General features: G+C 49.0%; 2 protein-coding genes across 2 annotated transcripts in view; both read right to left on the bottom strand.

Annotated features, from left to right (window-relative positions):
- plekhg4 (pleckstrin homology domain containing, family G (with RhoGef domain) member 4) overlaps positions 1–2,367 on the bottom strand; it is a gene marked incomplete at its 5' end in the record, with an annotated part of 12,537 nt that extends 10,170 nt beyond the window's left edge. The window contains 2 exon segments of the mRNA XM_084541861.1: positions 2,170–2,221; positions 2,294–2,367. Of these exon segments, the coding sequence (XP_084397987.1) occupies positions 2,170–2,221; positions 2,294–2,367 (126 nt within the window).
- Positions 2,368–8,485: 6,118 nt separating this feature from the next.
- Positions 8,486–18,181, bottom strand: slc9a5 (solute carrier family 9 member A5; the record flags this gene model as incomplete). Its single annotated transcript, XM_084541359.1, has 16 exons — positions 17,797–18,181; positions 15,674–15,976; positions 15,420–15,583; positions 13,894–13,972; positions 13,626–13,803; positions 13,103–13,323; positions 12,769–12,971; positions 12,385–12,474; positions 12,123–12,193; positions 11,917–12,043; positions 10,957–11,048; positions 10,686–10,812; positions 9,920–10,069; positions 9,452–9,521; positions 9,146–9,274; positions 8,486–9,063 (listed from the first exon to the last, which is right to left on the bottom strand). The coding sequence occupies exons 1-16, from the start codon at positions 18,164–18,166 to the stop codon at positions 8,486–8,488; spliced, it is 2,952 nt and encodes a 983-aa protein (XP_084397485.1). The 5' UTR covers positions 18,167–18,181.
- Between the last annotated feature and the right edge of the window lie 721 nt (positions 18,182–18,902).

Below are 18,902 nucleotides of genomic sequence, written 5' to 3'. Positions count from 1 at the left end.
CATCAGACCTCAGTCAGCCACAGAGGGGACCATCAGACCTCAGACACAGAGGGGACCATCAGACCTCAGCCACAGAGGGGACCATCAGACCTCAGACACAGAGGGGACCATCAGACCTCAGTCAGCCACAGAGGGGACCATCAGACCTCAGTCAGCCACAGAGGGGACCATCAGACCTCAGTCAGCCACAGAGGGGACCATCAGACCTCAGACACAGAGGGGACCATCAGACCTCAGACACAGAGGGGACCATCAGACCTCAGTCAGACACAGAGGGGACCATCAGACCTCGGACAGACACAGAGGGGACCATCAGACCTCAGTCACAGAGGGGACCATCAGACCTCAGACAGACACAGAGGGGACCATCAGACCTCAGACAGAGAGGGGACCATCAGACCTCAGACACAGAGGGGACCATCAGACCTCAGACACAGAGGGGACCATCAGACCTCAGACACAGAGGGGACCATCAGACCTCAGTCACAGAGGGGACCATCAGACCTCAGACAGACACAGAGGGGACCATCAGACCTCAGACACAGAGGGGACCATCAGACCTCAGACACAGAGGGGACCATCAGACCTCAGACACAGAGGGGACCATCAGACCTCAGTCAGACACAGAGGGGACCATCAGACCTCAGTCAGACACAGAGGGGACCATCAGACCTCAGTCACAGAGGGGACCATCAGACCTCAGACACAGAGGGGACCATCAGACCTCAGACACAGAGGGGACCATCAGACCTCAGACACAGAGGGGACCATCAGACCTCAGACACAGAGGGGACCATCAGACCTCAGACACAGAGGGGACCATCAGACCTCAGTCAGACACAGAGGGGACCATCAGACCTCAGTCACAGAGGGGACCATCAGACCTCAGACACAGAGGGGACCATCAGACCTCAGACACAGAGGGGACCATCAGACCTCAGACACAGAGGGGACCATCAGACCTCAGACACAGAGGGGACCATCAGACCTCAGTCAGACACAGAGGGGACCATCAGACCTCAGTCAGACACAGAGGGGACCATCAGACCTCAGTCAGACACAGAGGGGACCATCAGACCTCAGTCACAGAGGGGACCATCAGACCTCAGACACAGAGGGGACCATCAGACCTCAGACACAGAGGGGACCATCAGACCTCAGACACAGAGGGGACCATCAGACCTCAGTCACAGAGGGGACCATCAGACCTCAGACACAGAGGGGACCATCAGACCTCAGACACAGAGGGGACCATCAGACCTCAGACACAGAGGGGACCATCAGACCTCAGACACAGAGGGGACCATCAGACCTCAGTCAGACACAGAGGGGACCATCAGACCTCAGACACAGAGGGGACCATCAGACCTCAGACACAGAGGGGACCATCAGACCTCAGTCAGACACAGAGGGGACCATCAGACCTCAGTCAGACACAGAGGGGACCATCAGACCTCAGACAGACACAGAGGGGACCATCAGACCTCAGTCAGACACAGAGGGGACCATCAGACCTCAGACACAGAGGGGACCATCAGACCTCAGACACAGAGGGGACCATCAGACCTCAGACACAGAGGGGACCATCAGACCTCAGTCACAGAGGGGACCATCAGACCTCAGACACAGAGGGGACCATCAGACCTCAGACACAGAGGGGACCATCAGACCTCAGACACAGAGGGGACCATCAGACCTCAGTCAGACACAGAGGGGACCATCAGACCTCAGACACAGAGGGGACCATCAGACCTCAGACACAGAGGGGACCATCAGACCTCAGACACAGAGGGGACCATCAGACCTCAGACACAGAGGGGACCATCAGACCTCAGACACAGAGGGGACCATCAGACCTCAGTCAGACACAGAGGGGACCATCAGACCTCAGTCAGCCACAGAGGGGACCATCAGACCTCAGTCACAGAGGGGACCATCAGACCTCAGACACAGAGGGGACCATCAGACCTCAGTCAGCCACAGAGGGGACCATCAGACCTCAGTCACAGAGGGGACCATCAGACCTCAGACACAGAGGGGACCATCAGACCTCAGTCAGACACAGAGGGGACCATCAGACCTCAGACACAGAGGGGACCATCAGACCTCAGGAGTGTGTCCACAGGGAGGTCTCAGGTTATTCAGTCCACTGCTCTACATCCTCTTCACCATGACTTCAGACACCAACATCATAAAGATCTCTGAGAAGAGAGGACACCTCCTAGTACACATCAGTGAGACAGACGTGGAGAGGATGGAAACCTTTAAGTTCCTCCATCAGAGAGGTTCTCACCTGGTCTCACACCTCTCAGCAGCTCCTGAAGACGTCCCATCAAAGACTGGACTCCCTGAGAAGGCCGAGGACATTTGGTCTGTCCACCACAGTCCTCAGCAGCTCCTGCAGTAGGACAGGTCAGAGCATCATCACCTCCTCCATCTCAGTGAGGTCTGGAAACTGTTCAGGACACCAAGGATCTCTAACAGGTGATTAAAACTCAACAGTTCAGTCGTGGAGGAGCCTCCATCACTGTGACGTCCACGGGACCATGGTTACCAGGAGACAGGACACCCCCACAACACACTCCTCCTCTCAGGGAGTGAAATCAAGGACAAGGAGACTCAGGACAGTTTCAGCCTTCAGTCCATCAGACTCCTCAACAGTTCTCCATCACTCTCACTGACTGGATCTGACTGAAGCACTTTATCAACTCAAGCTTTAATTAACAGATTTCTCTTGCAACTAGTTTTTTATATCTTGTTCTCTTTATGTTTTATTCTTCTTTTATTTATTTGCTGTCGTTAGTCAAGGACAGCTACACACGTGGAACACGGAGAACAAGAACTAATACAGGACGGATTTCCTCTCAAAGAAAATAGTTTACATAGAATCAGAATGTCTACTGTTGAATATAAAATAAATCAGCATCACACAGCATCACACCATCCCTGTCCACTTTATTAGGTACACTAATGATTCACCTGGATGATCATTGTGGAGGATGCAGTTTGCGGTGCTGTTAAACTGGACTGAATTAAACATTAAAGTGTTTCTGTTATTTAGGCTAGCCCACTGACTGCTGTCAAAACATTAGGGACACGTTTCAGTCCATTAGAACTGAATACCAGAACCTTGATAAAGACTGGACTGGGTTCATTAGTGTACCTAATGAAGTGGCCGCTCACTAAGGTAGTAACTGTTTCATAAACCTGCACTAACATCCAGCTACAGAGTCAGGTGCTGCCACCTGCTGGAGCAGAGGAGGAACTGCAGGTGGAGGAGTTACTGCAGAGATAACTCAATAAATAAAACATGTGATAATAAAGTTTACCAACAAAACAACTATTAATAACTAACAGTCAGCTGAGCAGCTGAAGGACTGACCAATAACCAGTGAAACAGAACAGACTCAGCCAGTTAACTGGACTAGTCTAAAGCTAAAGACCTCTCCATGAGGCTAAGCTGCTGTTTAAATCTAAATAAACTGTCTACAACGGTAAACAGCTAAAAAAATAACATTAAGAATTTCATTAAGAAGATAAATCAACAAATTAAGTTTCTGAAACATGTATTTAACAACATTTCTCTGTTTTATATCTGAGACTCTTTTTAGCTTTAGCTTTAGTTAAGCTATGACACTGCAGCTAGCATTAGCTGCCGTTAGCTAGCTAAACCGCCAAAAACCGTTATGTTCCGTTAAGGCTAATCTGGTCAACAATTTAGCCTATTTTAAGCTAACCTGCAGGCTAACCAGATAGCTGAAACTATATGCTAACATTTTAGCTTCCCTGTGGTCAGCTAATGCTAACGTGCTATCTAAGCTTGCCGCTAGCATGCTGCCCAGGTAGCTCAGAGCCGACATTACCCGCCCTCTCCTCATGCTAACTGCTAAGCTAAGAGGTGCCGCTAATGCTGGATAATCCTGCCGCGCCAGAGGAGCTCCGGCCGGCGGCGGTTTGTCTTCACTCACCTCCAGCCGCAGTCTGGAGACTTTTATCCGCTTTAGACTCGTTTCTGTCGGACTTTGTCTCCAGGTCGATTTTCACTCGTTCACTGTTTTTACTGCTTTTATTGTGTTAATGAACGGGGACGGTCACTCAACAGCGCCCCCTGCGACACAGCTAGGAATAACAGCGGTGACAGGACAGAGCTCCTCCTCTATTAATGAGCTCCTCCTCTATTAATGAGCTCCTCCTTTATTAATGAACTCCTCCTTCATTAATGAACTCCTCCTCTATTAATAAACTCCTCCTTTATTAATGAACTCCTCCTTTATTAATGAGCTCCTCCTCTATTAATGAGCTCCTCCTTCATTAATGATCTCCTCCTCTATTAATAAACTCCTCCTTTATTAATGAACTCCTCCTTCATTAATGAACTCCTCCTTTATTAATGAACTCCTCCTCTATTAATAAACTCCTCCTTTATTAATGATCTCCTCCTCTATTAATAAACTCCTCCTTTATTAATGAGCTCCTCCTTTATTAATGAGCTCCTCCTTCATTAATGAACTCCTCCTTTATTAATGAGCTCCTCCTTCATTAATGAACTCCTCCTCTATTAATGAGCTCCTCCTCCTTCATTAATGAGCTCCTCCTTCATTAATAAACTCCTCCTTTATTAATGAGCTCCTCCTCTATTAATGAGCTCCTCCTTTATTAATGAACTCCTCCTTTATTAATGAGCTCCTCCTTTATTAATGAGCTCCTCCTTCATTAATGAACTCCTCCTTTATTAATGAGCTCCTCCTTCATTAATGAACTCCTCCTCTATTAATGAGCTCCTCCTCCTTCATTAATGAGCTCCTCCTCTATTAATGAACTCCTCCTTCATTAATGAGCTCCTCCTCTATTAATGAGCTCCTCCTCTATTAATGAACTCCTCCTTTATTAATGAGCTCCTCCTCTATTAATGAACTCCTCCTTCATTAATGAGCTCCTCCTCCTTTATTAATGAACTCCTCCTTTATTAATGAGCTCCTCCTCTATTAATGAGCTCCTCCTCTATTAATGAGCTCCTCCTCTATTAATGAACTCCTCCTTTATTAATGAGCTCCTCCTCTATTAATGAACTCCTCCTTCATTAATGAGCTCCTCCTCTATTAATGAGCTCCTCCTTCATTAATGAGCTCCTCCTCCTTCATTAATGAGCTCCTCCTCTATTAATGAACTCCTCCTTCATTAATGAGCTCCTCCTCTATTAATGAACTCCTCCTTTATTAATGAACTCCTCCTCTATTAATGAGCTCCTCCTTTATTAATGAGCTCCTCCTCTATTAATGAACTCCTCCTTCATTAATGAGCTCCTCCTCTATTAATGAGCTCCTCCTTCATTAATGAGCTCCTCCTCCTTCATTAATGAGCTCCTCCTCTATTAATGAACTCCTCCTTCATTAATGAGCTCCTCCTCTATTAATGAACTCCTCCTCTATTAATGAACTCCTCCTTTATTAATGAGCTCCTCCTCTATTAATGAGCTCCTCCTCTATTAATGAGCTCCTCCTTCATTAATGAGCTCCTCCTCCTTCATTAATGAGCTCCTCCTCTATTAATGAACTCCTCCTTTATTAATGAGCTCCTCCTCTATTAATGAGCTCCTCCTCTATTAATGAGCTCCTCCTTCATTAATGAGCTCCTCCTCCTTCATTAATGAGCTCCTCCTCTATTAATGAACTCCTCCTTTATTAATGAGCTCCTCCTTTATTAATGAGCTCCTCCTTCATTAATGAGCTCCTCCTCTATTAATGGGCTCCTCCTTTATTAATGAGCTCCTCCTTTATTAATGAGCTCCTCCTTTATTAATTAACTCCTCCTTTATTAATGAACTCCTCCTTCATTAATGAACTCCTCCTCTATTAATAAACTCCTCCTCTATTAATGAACTCCTCCTCTATTAATGAGCTCCTCCTCTATTAATGATCTCCTCCTCTATTAATGAGCTCCTCCTTTATTAATGAACTCCTCCTTCATTAATGAGCTCCTCCTCTATTAATAAACTCCTCCTTTATTAATGAACTCCTCCTCTATTAATGAGCTCCTCCTTCATTAATCAGAGATAATATCAATTAATTAACACTGGCCTCGTTCACACCTTTAACATCAGCATGTGGTCTCACCTGGTCTCACTGACCTGGTCTTAATATAAATGTGTCTCTACCTGGTCTCACCTGTCCATCTACCTGGTCTTAATCTAAATGTGTCTCCACATGCGTCCCCAGCCAGCACTTGAGATCTGATCTCAGTGTGTGTGTCTGTAAATCAGCAGCGCCATCATGTGGTCACAGCTGCTGTCTCTAATGGATCTCTACCTACCGCTGGATCAGAACCATCAACAGCTGCTGGTTGCCTTGGAGACATGATCCAGATGTTGGAACCAGATGGAAAGACTCTCACATGTTAAGATCTGATTTATTTCATATTTTATTTTAGTTGATTCTAGTTCAGATCAGTTTCTAGTTTGTTTTGGTTTTTAACAGGCTCTGATGACTAATGAACAGACATGACTGATTCTAACTGACTGGGCTGATGAGTAGGTGGTCTTTAATGTGACCCAGGACTCATTGTGTTGTGATAGTCTCTCAGTGACGGCTGCAGCAGGTTCATCAGGGTCAGATTCAGTAAAGAGACGAAGTTGAGTTCATTCACAAAAACACTCCTCACATTTATTGACTCCTGGTTCTCAGAGCAGAAACCAACAAACAGCATCAACACGGAGGTTAGAGAGCTGCTCTGGATCAGCTCTGGATCAGCTCTGGATCAGCTCTGGTTCAGCTCTGGATCAGCTCTGGATCAGCTCTGGATCAGCTCTGGATCAGCTCTGGTTCAGCTCTGGATCACCTCTGGATCAGCTCTGGTTCAGCTCTGGTTCAGCTCTGGATCAGCTCTGGATCAGCTCTGGATCAGCTCTGGATCAGCTCTGGATCAGCTCTGGTTCAGCTCTGGATCAGCTCTGGATCAGCTCTGGATCAGCTCTGGATCAGCTCTGGTTCAGCTCTGGTTCAGCTCTGGATCAGCTCTGGTTCAGCTCTGGATCAGCTCTGGTTCAGCTCTGGTTCAGCTCTGGTTCAGCTCTGGATCAGCTCTGGTTCAGCTCTGGATCAGCTCTGGTTCAGCTCTGGTTCAGCTCTGGATCAGCTCTGGGTCAGCTCTGGATCAGCTCTGGATCAGCTCTGGTTCAGCTCTGGATCAGCTCTGGTTCAGCTCTGGTTCAGCTCTGGATCAGCTCTGGTTCAGCTCTGGATCAGCTCTGGTTCAGCTCTGGTTCAGCTCTGGATCAGCTCTGGATCAGCTCTGGTTCAGCTCTGGATCAGCTCTGGATCAGCTCTGGTTCAGCTCTGGATCAGCTCTGGTTCAGCTCTGGATCAAGTATGTTTACAGCATGAAGCTTTTCTAAAAGCAGCAACAGGTTTCATCATCATCACAGGACGGATCACAAGCTGCAGCACCATGTACACCTCCTCCTCTCCTCCTGTCCTCCTCTCCTCCTGTCCTCCTCTCCTCCACTCCTCCTGTCCTCCTCTTTAACTTTAAGGTTCAATGAGGTTAGGACCATAATCGTCCTGACCTCAGAGAGTGAGACAGACTGAAGCTGAAGCTGTGATCAGACCGAGGCGAAGGACGCTAAGGCAACAAACAAGAGAAGAAGAAAGAGACTGGCTGCTGGTGAATAGTGGACAGAGACAGAGACAGAGACAGAGACAGGGACAGAGGGACTGACTGAGGCAGTTACAGATGAACCAGTCGTCCTCTCACCCTTTGGTCATAAAATAAACGAGTGTGCAGACTTTATAGTTGCAGCAGAGAAGCAGAAGAAGAAGCTGTGACGTCCCATCAGGTCACATTGAGTCCTGTGTGCAGCAGCGGCGCCCCCTGCAGCTCTGAGGGGTATTTACATCTCTAACTGTAATCTATCAACAGCTGACACGAGATGGTTTAAAGTGTTTTATAGTGAATAAAAGTGATTTAAAGAAAGTTTTCTTAATTTAAACATAAAAATGAAAAGGAGGAATGTGAACAGCGTCTGCACAGAGGAGTCAGTTCTGAGTTTAATATTAGTTTTATATTAAGAATGAACCAGTCATGGTGTCGTCATGGTGTCGTCATGGTGTCGTCATGGTGTCGTGTTGGACCGATTGCAGGGCGTCCTAGAGACGACGTCCAGCAGAGCAGCTTGATTCTGTCCATGAACACGTTGATGAGACTGAGACTATTAATTAAACGTCAGGATAAATCAGGACCTGTACAGCTCTGAGTCTGAACACGACCAACAAACAGACGGAACATGTGACCCATCATCACGTGACCTCTCACGTGACCTTGTCAGCCGGTGACCTCTGACCTCTGCAGTCTGACCCCGGGACTCATCAGAGCCAGGATGGATGACGGAGCTGCTCTCCTATTGGACGGCCAGACAGGAAGCAGATCACCTGACGTGGGTGGGGCTGATGGGGGCAGTCCTGACTGACCTGGGGGGGGGGGGGGGGGGCCGTCACAGCTGGGTGGGGCCTCGGCTGCGCGGCTCACTGCTGCCAGGAGGAGGCGCCGTCACCAGGCTCCTCAGGTACACACAGGGGTTCCTCCTCCTCCCGGAGCCAGGGGCGGAGCCAGGGGGCGGCGGGGGCGGCGGCAGGGAAGGGGGGGGCCTCAGAGAGGACATGAGCGGCTGCATCTCCTGCAAAGCTCCTCCTTCCTCCTCCTCCTCTTCCTCCTCTTTCTTCTTCTCTGGGAAGCAGAAGGAGCCCTGGGACACCTGAGCTCCGATGGAGGAGGTGCTGCCCACAGCGCTGCCAGGTGGGGTGTAGGAGACCGGGCGGGAGCCTCCCAGCCTGGAGAGGGCACTGACCCGGGGGTGGACGGGCTCAGCGGGGGCAGGGGGAGACGAGATACTCTCCAGGGAGGAGATGCTCTGGTTCCAGGCCTGCTGAAGGTCCACAGGGATGATCTTGGTGGCCTCCACAGACACACAGGGCGGAGGGGAGCCCACGCCTCCCTTCCACGGCAAGTGGCTGTCTCCCCCGGGGGGCGAGAGGGGGACGTCCGAGGAGCCCCCGTCCAGGGCAGCTGGGACTGTAGGAGGAGACAGGAGGACAGTTAGTGACATTGAGACCAGAGCGGGACGTCCCTCTGAGCCTCAGCGTTCCCGTCTCACCTGATTTCGGTCGTTGTTTCGGAGTCTCGGCCTTTCGAGCCACGAACGTGATCCCGACGTCGTCCTCCTTCTCCGGGTCTGAATGTTCGGCTTTGTCCTCTTCTGACTCCACGGGGACCACCACGGGATCTGGACACAGCATCAGGCGTTATGCTAAGCTACGCTAACAGTCTGTATGACCAATCAGACTGCTCCTGGGTCGTCCTTTAACTCTATCTAGTCAGATTCAAGCTCGCTGCATTAACAGACGTCTGGACCAATGACCCGTCGGCTCATTTAAAGGTACCGTCATTAAAGTTGTGTAACCTTTGTCCTGCCAGCTGACGTTCCGTCTGGGTTTGTCGCTGCCGTCCTCTCTGCTGTCGGATCCTCGCCGCTGTCGGGAGCAGGACACAAAACGTCTTCAGTGACTTTATCTGTCGCAGCTGCAGCAGATAAACGAGTTCCACCTCAAACTAAACTTCTTTTAGTCTCATTTCTGAAGCACATAAATAAAAACACATGATGAACTCTTTCTTCCAGCAGCAGACCTTGTTTCTCTTTTAGCTGAGCTTCAGGATCACATCTGACGTGTTTGCAGGTTTTAATTTAAACTCTGCTGACGCTGCAGATCCTGATGTGGAGCTGAAACACCTGCTCTCTGTCTGAGCTGTGGAGTCTCCTCCATCACCAGCAGGAGGTGCCAGAGAGGAGGAGGTCAGCCTGGACTGAACCCTGGACTGAACCCTGGACTGAACCCTGGACCAACCTGGTCCGGTCTAGATGTCCTCTCACCTTCTTCAGGCTGCGGTCCTTCTTGTGTCGCTTGTGTCGGGTGGATTTGAACGTCTCCATGCGGCTCTTCATGTTCCTCTGAAACACCTCCCGGTCCTGACGCTCCTTCTCCCCCAGAGGCATGAAGTGACGGCTGTAGTGGGACTGATACTGGAGACAGAGACAGAGACAGAGACAGAGAGACAGAGAGACAGAGAGACAGAGACAGAGACGGAGAGAGAGACAGAGACAGAGACAGAGAGACAGAGAGACAGAGAGACAGAGACAGAGAGAGACAGAGAGACAGAGAGACAGAGAGACAGCTGGAAGTCACTGGATCAGGGACACCATCCACAATAAAAATAAATTAAACATCATTTTCTACATTTTTTCTTAAAAATGATTCAAAACGTCAACAAAGTCCTGAAAGTGGACAAAGACCCCGATGAACACATGAAACTAAAGTGAGACAATATTACATATCAGACATATCAGGTGCTCCTCCAGGATCCAATCAGGGTCCATGTGTTCAGACGTGTTTCCATCAGTGTGATGAGACTCAGGTTAGTTCCTGGTTCAGTTGTTGTGTCTCTGTGTAATTAGCTCCATGTGAACTCACTGATATGTAATATTGACTCACTTTCCTGATGAAATGAACAACATCTACAATGACCTTTGACCTCGTACAGCATCCTGACAGTCTCCACGCTGAGTGTCTGGACGTTAATGAGCCGTTAGAGGTGAGTGTCAGGTCATGTGACCCTCAGGTGGACTAAACCTCATTTACCCGTCTCCTGGGTTTGTACAGGTTTCCTGCGAGGACGTGGTGCGTCTCCATGTCCTCCTCCACTTTGGCCCCGGGGACATTATCGATCACCTGGAGGTCCAGACAGACGCCGCTGCCGTTCTCACGTCTGGAACAACAGACCGTTAGCGTGATGCTAATAGCGAGCTCTGTGTGTGCTGCTAGCTTAGCGTGAATGTGTTTGTTGGCGTTAGCGTGTCTCTAGCTAACGGAACATGTGTCGTGTCTCAGGTGGAGCAGTCATGTGACTCACAGGTAGTTGGTGACGTTGGTGACTTCAGGGAACGAGGCTCTGCTGGCCATCGATGGGAGGGACAGACGGGCCGAGGTCAGGACGTTCCCACCCTGAACACACAATAACACACAATAACACACAATAACACACAATAACACACACTAATACACAATAATACACACTAATACACAATGACACACACTAATACACAATAACACACAATAACACACAATAACACACAATAACACATAATAACACACACTAATACACAATAACACACACTAATACACACTAACACACACTAATACACACTAACACACAATAACACACACTAATACACAATAACACACAATAACACACACTAATACACAATAACACACAATAATACACACTAATACACAATAACACACAATAACACACACTAATACACAATAACACACAATAACACACACTAATACACAATAACACACAATAACACACAATAACACACACTAATACACAATAACACACAATAATACACACTAATACACAATAACACACAATAACACACAATAACACACACTAATACACAATAACACACACTAATACACACTAACACACACTAATACACAACAACACACAATAATACACACTAATACACACTAACACACACTAACTCTGGCTGTAGTGGTCTTGTTGGGAACAGACCATCAGGTGACGAACACTTAAAAGTTTTAACGTTCTTCATAATTTTCTACGTTTCTTCATAAAAACTTGATGAACACATGAAACAGACATATCAGACTAAAATGAGCCAATATTACATATCAGAGCGGTGCACCAGTGTAATGTGACTCGTTGAGTTGCTATCGCTGCAGAAGAAAGATCCATCTGTACCTCTCTGCTGATGTGTAATATTGGCTCATTTTCCTGGACAAACACGCACCCACACACACACACACACACACAGGTATATTACCCCCCCCCCCCGTTTCCCACCTGGTCGATGACGCTGATGGCGTCCCTGATGTTGATCTTCTGGTACGCCTCCCACAGCTCACTCTTCCTGTAGACGGACTTCCTGAGCAGCAGCTTACTCAGGTAGTTCTTATCAAACTGCTCCCACCTGAGGAGACAGACAGACGTTATCCCATCGTTACCGTGGCGTTACCATGGCGTCACCATGGTTTTACAGCGTCTCATACTTGTCTCTCCAGTGGTGATATCCCTGCAGCCCGGCGATGTCCTCCACGGCAGTCAGGATGTGATCGAAGGCCTGGAAACACAGATCAGATGAGACCAGGAGGCTGACATGTTGATCACTACAAAGTAGGAGAAGAAGAAGAAGAAGAAGAAGAAGAAGAAGAAGAAGAAGAAGAAGAAGAAGGAGAAGAAGAAGAAGAAGAAGAAGAAGAAGAAGAAGAAGAAGCAGCAAATAAAAAGCAGAAGAAGAAGGAATGAGCTGACCCTCTCGTGGATCTCCTCGTTGATGGTGGGCTTCCTGTTGGTGGATCGAGGAACTTTGAGCCAGTTGACCAGAGGTTTGATGGTCAGACCCTGGAGGACAGATCACATGGTCAGAAGTATGTGGACGCAGACCTGATGAACCCAGAACGTTATGAGGAAAATGAGCTTTTAACTAAAGTCATGTCCTCTGTGTGCTGAGAGCAGATCAGAGACACTCCTCAGATGTGTAAATACGCTCTGCGCCTCCTCTTTAATGTGGAGGAGCTCCATCATGGCTCTAAGAGCGCTCCACTGATTTACTGCTGGCTTCAGTTTCAGCTGCTCTCTCTGATTTATCCCACACATGGAACAGAACCCGGGGTTACTCGTGTAACCACTAAGTACCTGGAACATGACGGTGAAGAAGACGACCACGATCGTCGTGGCAACAAAGTAATCCTTGGCCTTGACCTGCTCGCCGTCCAGCAGCACCACCAGGGCGAACGCCACCGCCCCCCGCAGGCCACCGTACGACATCACCACCTGGTCAATCTTATCCAGTGGGACCAGCCGGAACCGGTTCAGAACCCAGGTCTGACCAATCACACCTGGAGGACAGGGTCAGAGGAGGAGAGGAGGAAGAGGAGGTGGAGGAGGAGGAGGGGGAGGAGGGGGAGAGAGAAAGAGGATGAGACCAGGAAGAGAAGAAGGAGGAGGAGGAGAAGATGAAGTTACTGACCGATGGCTCTGAAGACGAAGATGAAGATGAGGGTGCAGGACACCAGCCCCGTGTCCCAGGCCCACTTGGACTTGTCCACGGCTGAGATCCCCAGGAAGATGAAGATGATGGTCTCAGCGATGCTGGCCAGAGTCTTCATCGTATACTTCACCGTGGTCCGAGACTTCTGGGAAATGTTGGCCTCCACGTATTTATTTGCCCCGATGCCACAGAACGTCATCCTGTCCCGACGGAGATAGGAGGAAGAGTTAGCATACGGTACCGTCTGAGAGCCGTTAGCGCTAGCAGTCCTGGTCCGAGTACGGACAAGAACTTTAACAAGTACTTAAAGTTAATGAGATGTTAATGAAAATGAAATGCTACTGAATTACATTATTATCATTTAAAAAATTAAAGTGACGGGTAAAAATAGATTATGATGGGATGTTTATGGCCCTGTCAGTCAAAATGACAGACAGCCTAACCTCTGTAACCTCTGTAACCTCTGTAACCTCTGGGTCATATTTATATATCGTGGACTTACGACAGGATGGCGGACAGGGAGAAGAGCTCGGCCGTCAGGTAGGCCAGGTAGACCAGCAGGAAGACGAAGAGCGGCTCAATGATTCGAACCTTCTTGGTGAAACGAGTGATGAAGCCGAGGATGACGGCGAAGACCAGACCTACCAGAGTCCCCCCGATACTGACGATGAGGAAGGACGCTGAGGAGGAGGAGGGGGAGGAGGAGGAGGAGGAGCAGTGAGTGGAAGGTGTCAGCTCTGACCACATTTACGATCTATCTACAGACTCACCGACTCCTTTGAAGTAATCAGCTGTCTGGACGTTCTCTGCTCCGACCTCCACGAAGGAAATGTAGACTTTATATAAAACCTGCAGACACAACAACTTTTAAAGCTCATATTTAACAGTAACCTGTAACGTTTGGTCATTAAATAAAGAAACAGGAGCAGGTCTGACTCTCAACTTTTACTTTGAACGTTTTAAACCTTCTCAGTATTCTTTATGTATGATTTCCCTCTTGGTGAGCGGATCAGCTGTTCTCTGTGATCGTACATGACTCTGAACTCTGTGTGACTCTAAGAGAGTCTCTGTCAAACATGATGATGAAGAATGAGTCTGGGAAAGTGAACTCAGAGCTGCAGAGTTCCCACACTGTTTCAGTTCTTGGTGGATTAGCTGAGGATTAAACAGCTGACGTTAATCAGCTGATTAATCTCAGCTCAGTATGTTTACTGTGAGTAAACGACTGATTTACACATTTAAAGGAACAGTAGTCATCTGTTTCACTGACCACATGTCTGTAGCACTAGCCCCCCAGCTAACAGTAGCTCTTCCTAGCCTCCCAGCTAACAGTAGCTCTTCCTAGCCTCCCAGCTAACAGTAGCTCTTCCTAGTATCCTAGCCAACAGTAGCTAGCTTCGTAGCTTCCTAGCCCCCCAGCTAACAGTAGCTCTTCCCAGCTAGTTACCCTCACAGCTAATAGTAGCTCTTCCTGTTTCCTCTTTTTAATGATGAATCCAGACTACTGCCCTCTGCTGGTATGAAGAGTTATTTGCTTTCAAGTGAAACCTTTTAGACAGCTCTGGTTCCGGTTCTGGTTCTGCATGTGGTTCTGGTTCTGATTGTGGTTCGGTGAAAGTCCACATCAAACTTGATACAGGCTGGAGTCATGAAAGCCTCTCTGTTGTCATAGTAACGCATTAACACACCTGACATGACGACGTGTTTTCCTCCTGTTGTGAGGACAAACATTGAGTCCTGATGCAACGCTGTGATTGGTCGATCGATCAGAGTCATTACACAGACAGAGGTGGAGACCTACTGATCCAGTGACAGACCTACTGACAGACCTACTGACAGACCTACTGATCCAGTGACAGACCTACTGACAGACCTACTGACTGACCTACTGATCCAGTGACAGACCTACTGATCCAGTGACAGACCTACTGACAGACCTACTGACTGACCTACTGATCCAGTGACAGACCTACTGATCCAGTGACAGACCTACTGATCCAGTGACAGACCTACTGACAGACCTACTGATCCAGTGACAGACCTACTGATCCAGTGACAGACCTACTGACAGACCTACTGACTGACCTACTGATCCAGTGACAGACCTACTGACTGACCTACTGATCCAGTGACAGACCTACTGACAGACCTACTGACAGACCTACTGATCCAGTGACAGACCTACTGATCCAGTGACAGTCCTACTAACCAACCTACCAAACATGTAATAAAGTGTGTTGGTGTGTGTTATTGTGTGTGTGAATCAGTGATGTTTGTGTGTGTGTGTGTGTCTCACCACGGTGACGGCGTCGTTCACCAGCGACTCTCCGAACACGATGATGAAGAGCGTGTCGTTGACGTGAACCTCCTCGAACACGGCCAGCACCGCCACGGGGTCCACGGCCGAGATCAAGGCGCCGAACAACAGGAAGTCCATCAGGTCCGCCTGCACGCGCTCGTCTAAACGCACACAGGAGCCACACATTTAGACCCTGAACGCCTCACCACACCAGACATCAGGTCAGTAACAGGAAGTTCCCGCAGGCTGACCTATGACCCCCAGCAGCTTGACGGCGTACAGGCAGAACCCGGTGCAGAAGGCGTTCCACAGCGTTCCCACCACGGCGTACGTCAGGATGGCCCCCAGGTTGTCGAAGAAGAGGCGAGCCGGCATGAAGTAGCCGGCGTCGCCCACGATGGTCGGCAGCAGGAAGAGGAAGAAGAGGGCGGGCTCCAGCTGGTACAGCTGCTTCTTATTGGCTACGAGGACGACTCCGCCCAGAACCAGACCCAACAGGATCAGCATGCAGCTCTCTGGGACCACGGTGGTGAACCGCTGAGAGAAATGGAACACTGCCGGACGACACAACCACACAGAGTACACCTTACATACGGCGTCATCAGCGTCCTCCTGCTCTGATTGGACGGTTCTCTACATTAATGTGAGGAGAGAAACGATTCACCCGAGACCTGAATAGTCAAACGTCTGCTTTAGAGGGTCTGGTATGAGTCATGTGACCTCGTCTCTGATTGGTCGATGTGTTTCAGGTTCAGATTACAGGAGGTCTCACTCCTTTTATTTTATATTACACAAACACATCATCTGTTATTGTTGTCATGATTAATGTGTGTGGCCTTGGACATGTTGTTAGAAATCCATCATTTAAGGTCTGCTGTGAGTCACAGCACACACACACACACACACACACACACACACACACACACACATCAAACACTGAACCAACGCGTCTGTTTCTCCTGCTCCCTCTAATCTGATAACATGGTCCCTGCAGCCTCCATCTTTGCTCCAGTTTACTGTTTAAACGACCGATCATTTACCACAGAAGAAGAACAAAGAGATTCATCCTCCTGAGGCAGAGGGATCACTTCTACATTGTTCTCTAAAGTTTCTTCACGTTGGAGTCGACAGAAAAGAGAGAAGACGTCTGAGCAGATGAGTGTGGATGGATGTGAAGCCTAAAGCTGCAGCTGTCCTGTGATCAGAGACGTCTTTAGTCTGTAAACGATGAAGATAAATGTTCTGATGAAGAGAAGAACGAGAGAACATGAAGGAACCAACGTCTAAAATGAAACGCCTCCCACTCACCAGACGGACAGTGAGGACACACTGAGCCTGAACAGTCGACCACCAGACCAACACCAACGGCTCAAAGGCTTTAACGGAGACGAAGATGAAGACATGAGGATGTGGAGGCTGCAGCCGTCGACACGTTAAACATGTGTCTGCTGTCAGAGATCAGCACTGAGCATGTGCAGACACAGGGTGACTGACCCTGAGACTTCCTGTCTGCAGCTCATTGGTTGAATAATGACCATGAGAGTCAGAAACAGTCTGATGGTCTGAATGGGACTGAGCTGCAGCGCTGGAGCATCAAGAGAACCAGAGAACCCAGAGAACCCAGAGAACCCAGAGAACCTGTTTACACTGTTAGGGTGGAGCTCTCTGGTTCTGGTTCTGGTTCAGGTTCAGGTTCAGGTTCAGGTTCAGGTTCTGGTCCTGGTGTGTGTGTGTGTGTGTGTGTGTGTGTGTGTGTGTGTGTGTGTGTGTAGCTTCATCAAACTCAAAAGATTTAAAAGTAATTTTAATTTAATAAAGTTCCTGATGAGTTCTGGTTATTGTTCCTGTTGTTTAATAACTGATCAATAAATCATCCCGTCTCTAATGATACAGTAGAAGAAGAAAGAGCCAGGTCAGAGGTCAGAGGTCACAGGTCACAGGTGATTCTCCTCTTTTGAATATTTTGTTCTATTTCTGTTATTTGTTCAGTCTTGAGACTGATCAGCTGTTTTTAACGTGACAACAAACATTTTGAGTCAGAGTGATCATCTGTCTTTATAACCATCAGCTTCATTAACTCAGAGGATGAGGCCCCACGGACCCGGGCCCCCTGGACCCCCAGGCCCCCGGGCCCCCAAACCCTCTGGCTCATTCATTACTGTTTAGTTTGTCTCTCTCCTTAAACCAATAAAATAAAATAAACAATTAAAATAAAGAACCGATTTAACGTCTCAGTCACTAGAGTACTGGTAAATCCACTAATGACGGGGGCCACGGGGGCCACGGGGGCCCAGCAGCAGAGTCTACCCTGAGGAGGAGCTCCAGTAATTAGACAGGTCCAGTCTCAACACACACACACAGACTCAGGACTCACGGATCTTGGCCACGCTGGCCACCAGGAGCCAGATGGCGATGATGTACGGGGTCTGGACGTAGCTCCACTCCCACTGGACCACCCGGTACCCGCCGCCGTGATGATGATGCTCCCCGCCCTCCTCCTCCTCCGCTGCGGGGCCGGACGGCTCCTCCGCCGCGGACCGGGCCAAGGCGACTCCGGGCGCGCCGTACTCCTGCTCGGGCTGCCGGAGGAGGAGCAGCGGCGGGGTGGAGGGAGAGGCGGGCACCGGCGAGGAGAAGCCGAGCCCCGGTCCCCGGAGCGGCGGAGAGCCGGTCCCGGACACATCGGCGGCGGCGGCGGCGGCGGTGACGGTGACGGTGAGCAGCAGCAGACCGAGCGGCAGCATGTTGTCCCCGGAGCTCAGCGGGAGGACATCCTGCCTCCTTATATAGAGACACACGGAGACACTGAGACACGGAGACGGAGGGAGGCCGGTGTACGACACACACACACACACACACACACACCGGCGCTGCACACGTGACCTCCCGTTTAAAGAGACTGCAGGTGGAGGATCCTCTGACCTCATCGATCCGGAGCCTCCACCTGATCAGTGACGTCACGGCTCAGTGACGGATGAATGAAACAGCTGATCGTGATCAATCAGCTGATCGTGTTATTGATAGTTTGTTCTGTTAATGTTCTACGTTCTCTACCTGAGCCAGATGAATGTTCTAGTTATTATCCAGTAGAACTAGTTAGTGTTAGTGACTGAGTCCAGCAGCAGGATCCTCTCAGACCAGGACTAAATGGAATCAGATTTCATTTCCTGTACTGATGATAATTAAAGTAGTCTAGTGTTGTCACATATTATTACACGTGTCTGTGTCCTGAGGTTCAGCTGTGGCCTCCTGTCTGCTGCTGTGGGATAAATAAAGGATCATCTGATCTGATCTGATCTTTGTTTACATTCTTTCTTTGTCTCTTTGCGTTGGGTCATGACCTCGTGGCTCTGGAGACTCTGGAGACTCTGGAGACGTTTCACAGACGGACGTCGTCTCAACGTTTCCTGATGAGAAGAAGAAGAACCTGGGGATGTTTTGTAGTTCAGTCGTCATGTTTCATGTCTCGTGTCTTTGTTG

The sequence above is a fragment of the Chelon labrosus genome (genome assembly GCF_963514085.1).
Source record: "Chelon labrosus genome assembly, chromosome: 3".
In the NCBI taxonomy this organism is placed as follows: domain Eukaryota; kingdom Metazoa; phylum Chordata; class Actinopteri; order Mugiliformes; family Mugilidae; genus Chelon; species Chelon labrosus.
The sequence above is the reverse complement of the archived record's forward strand: the minus strand, read 5'-3'. Positions and strand labels throughout refer to the sequence as shown.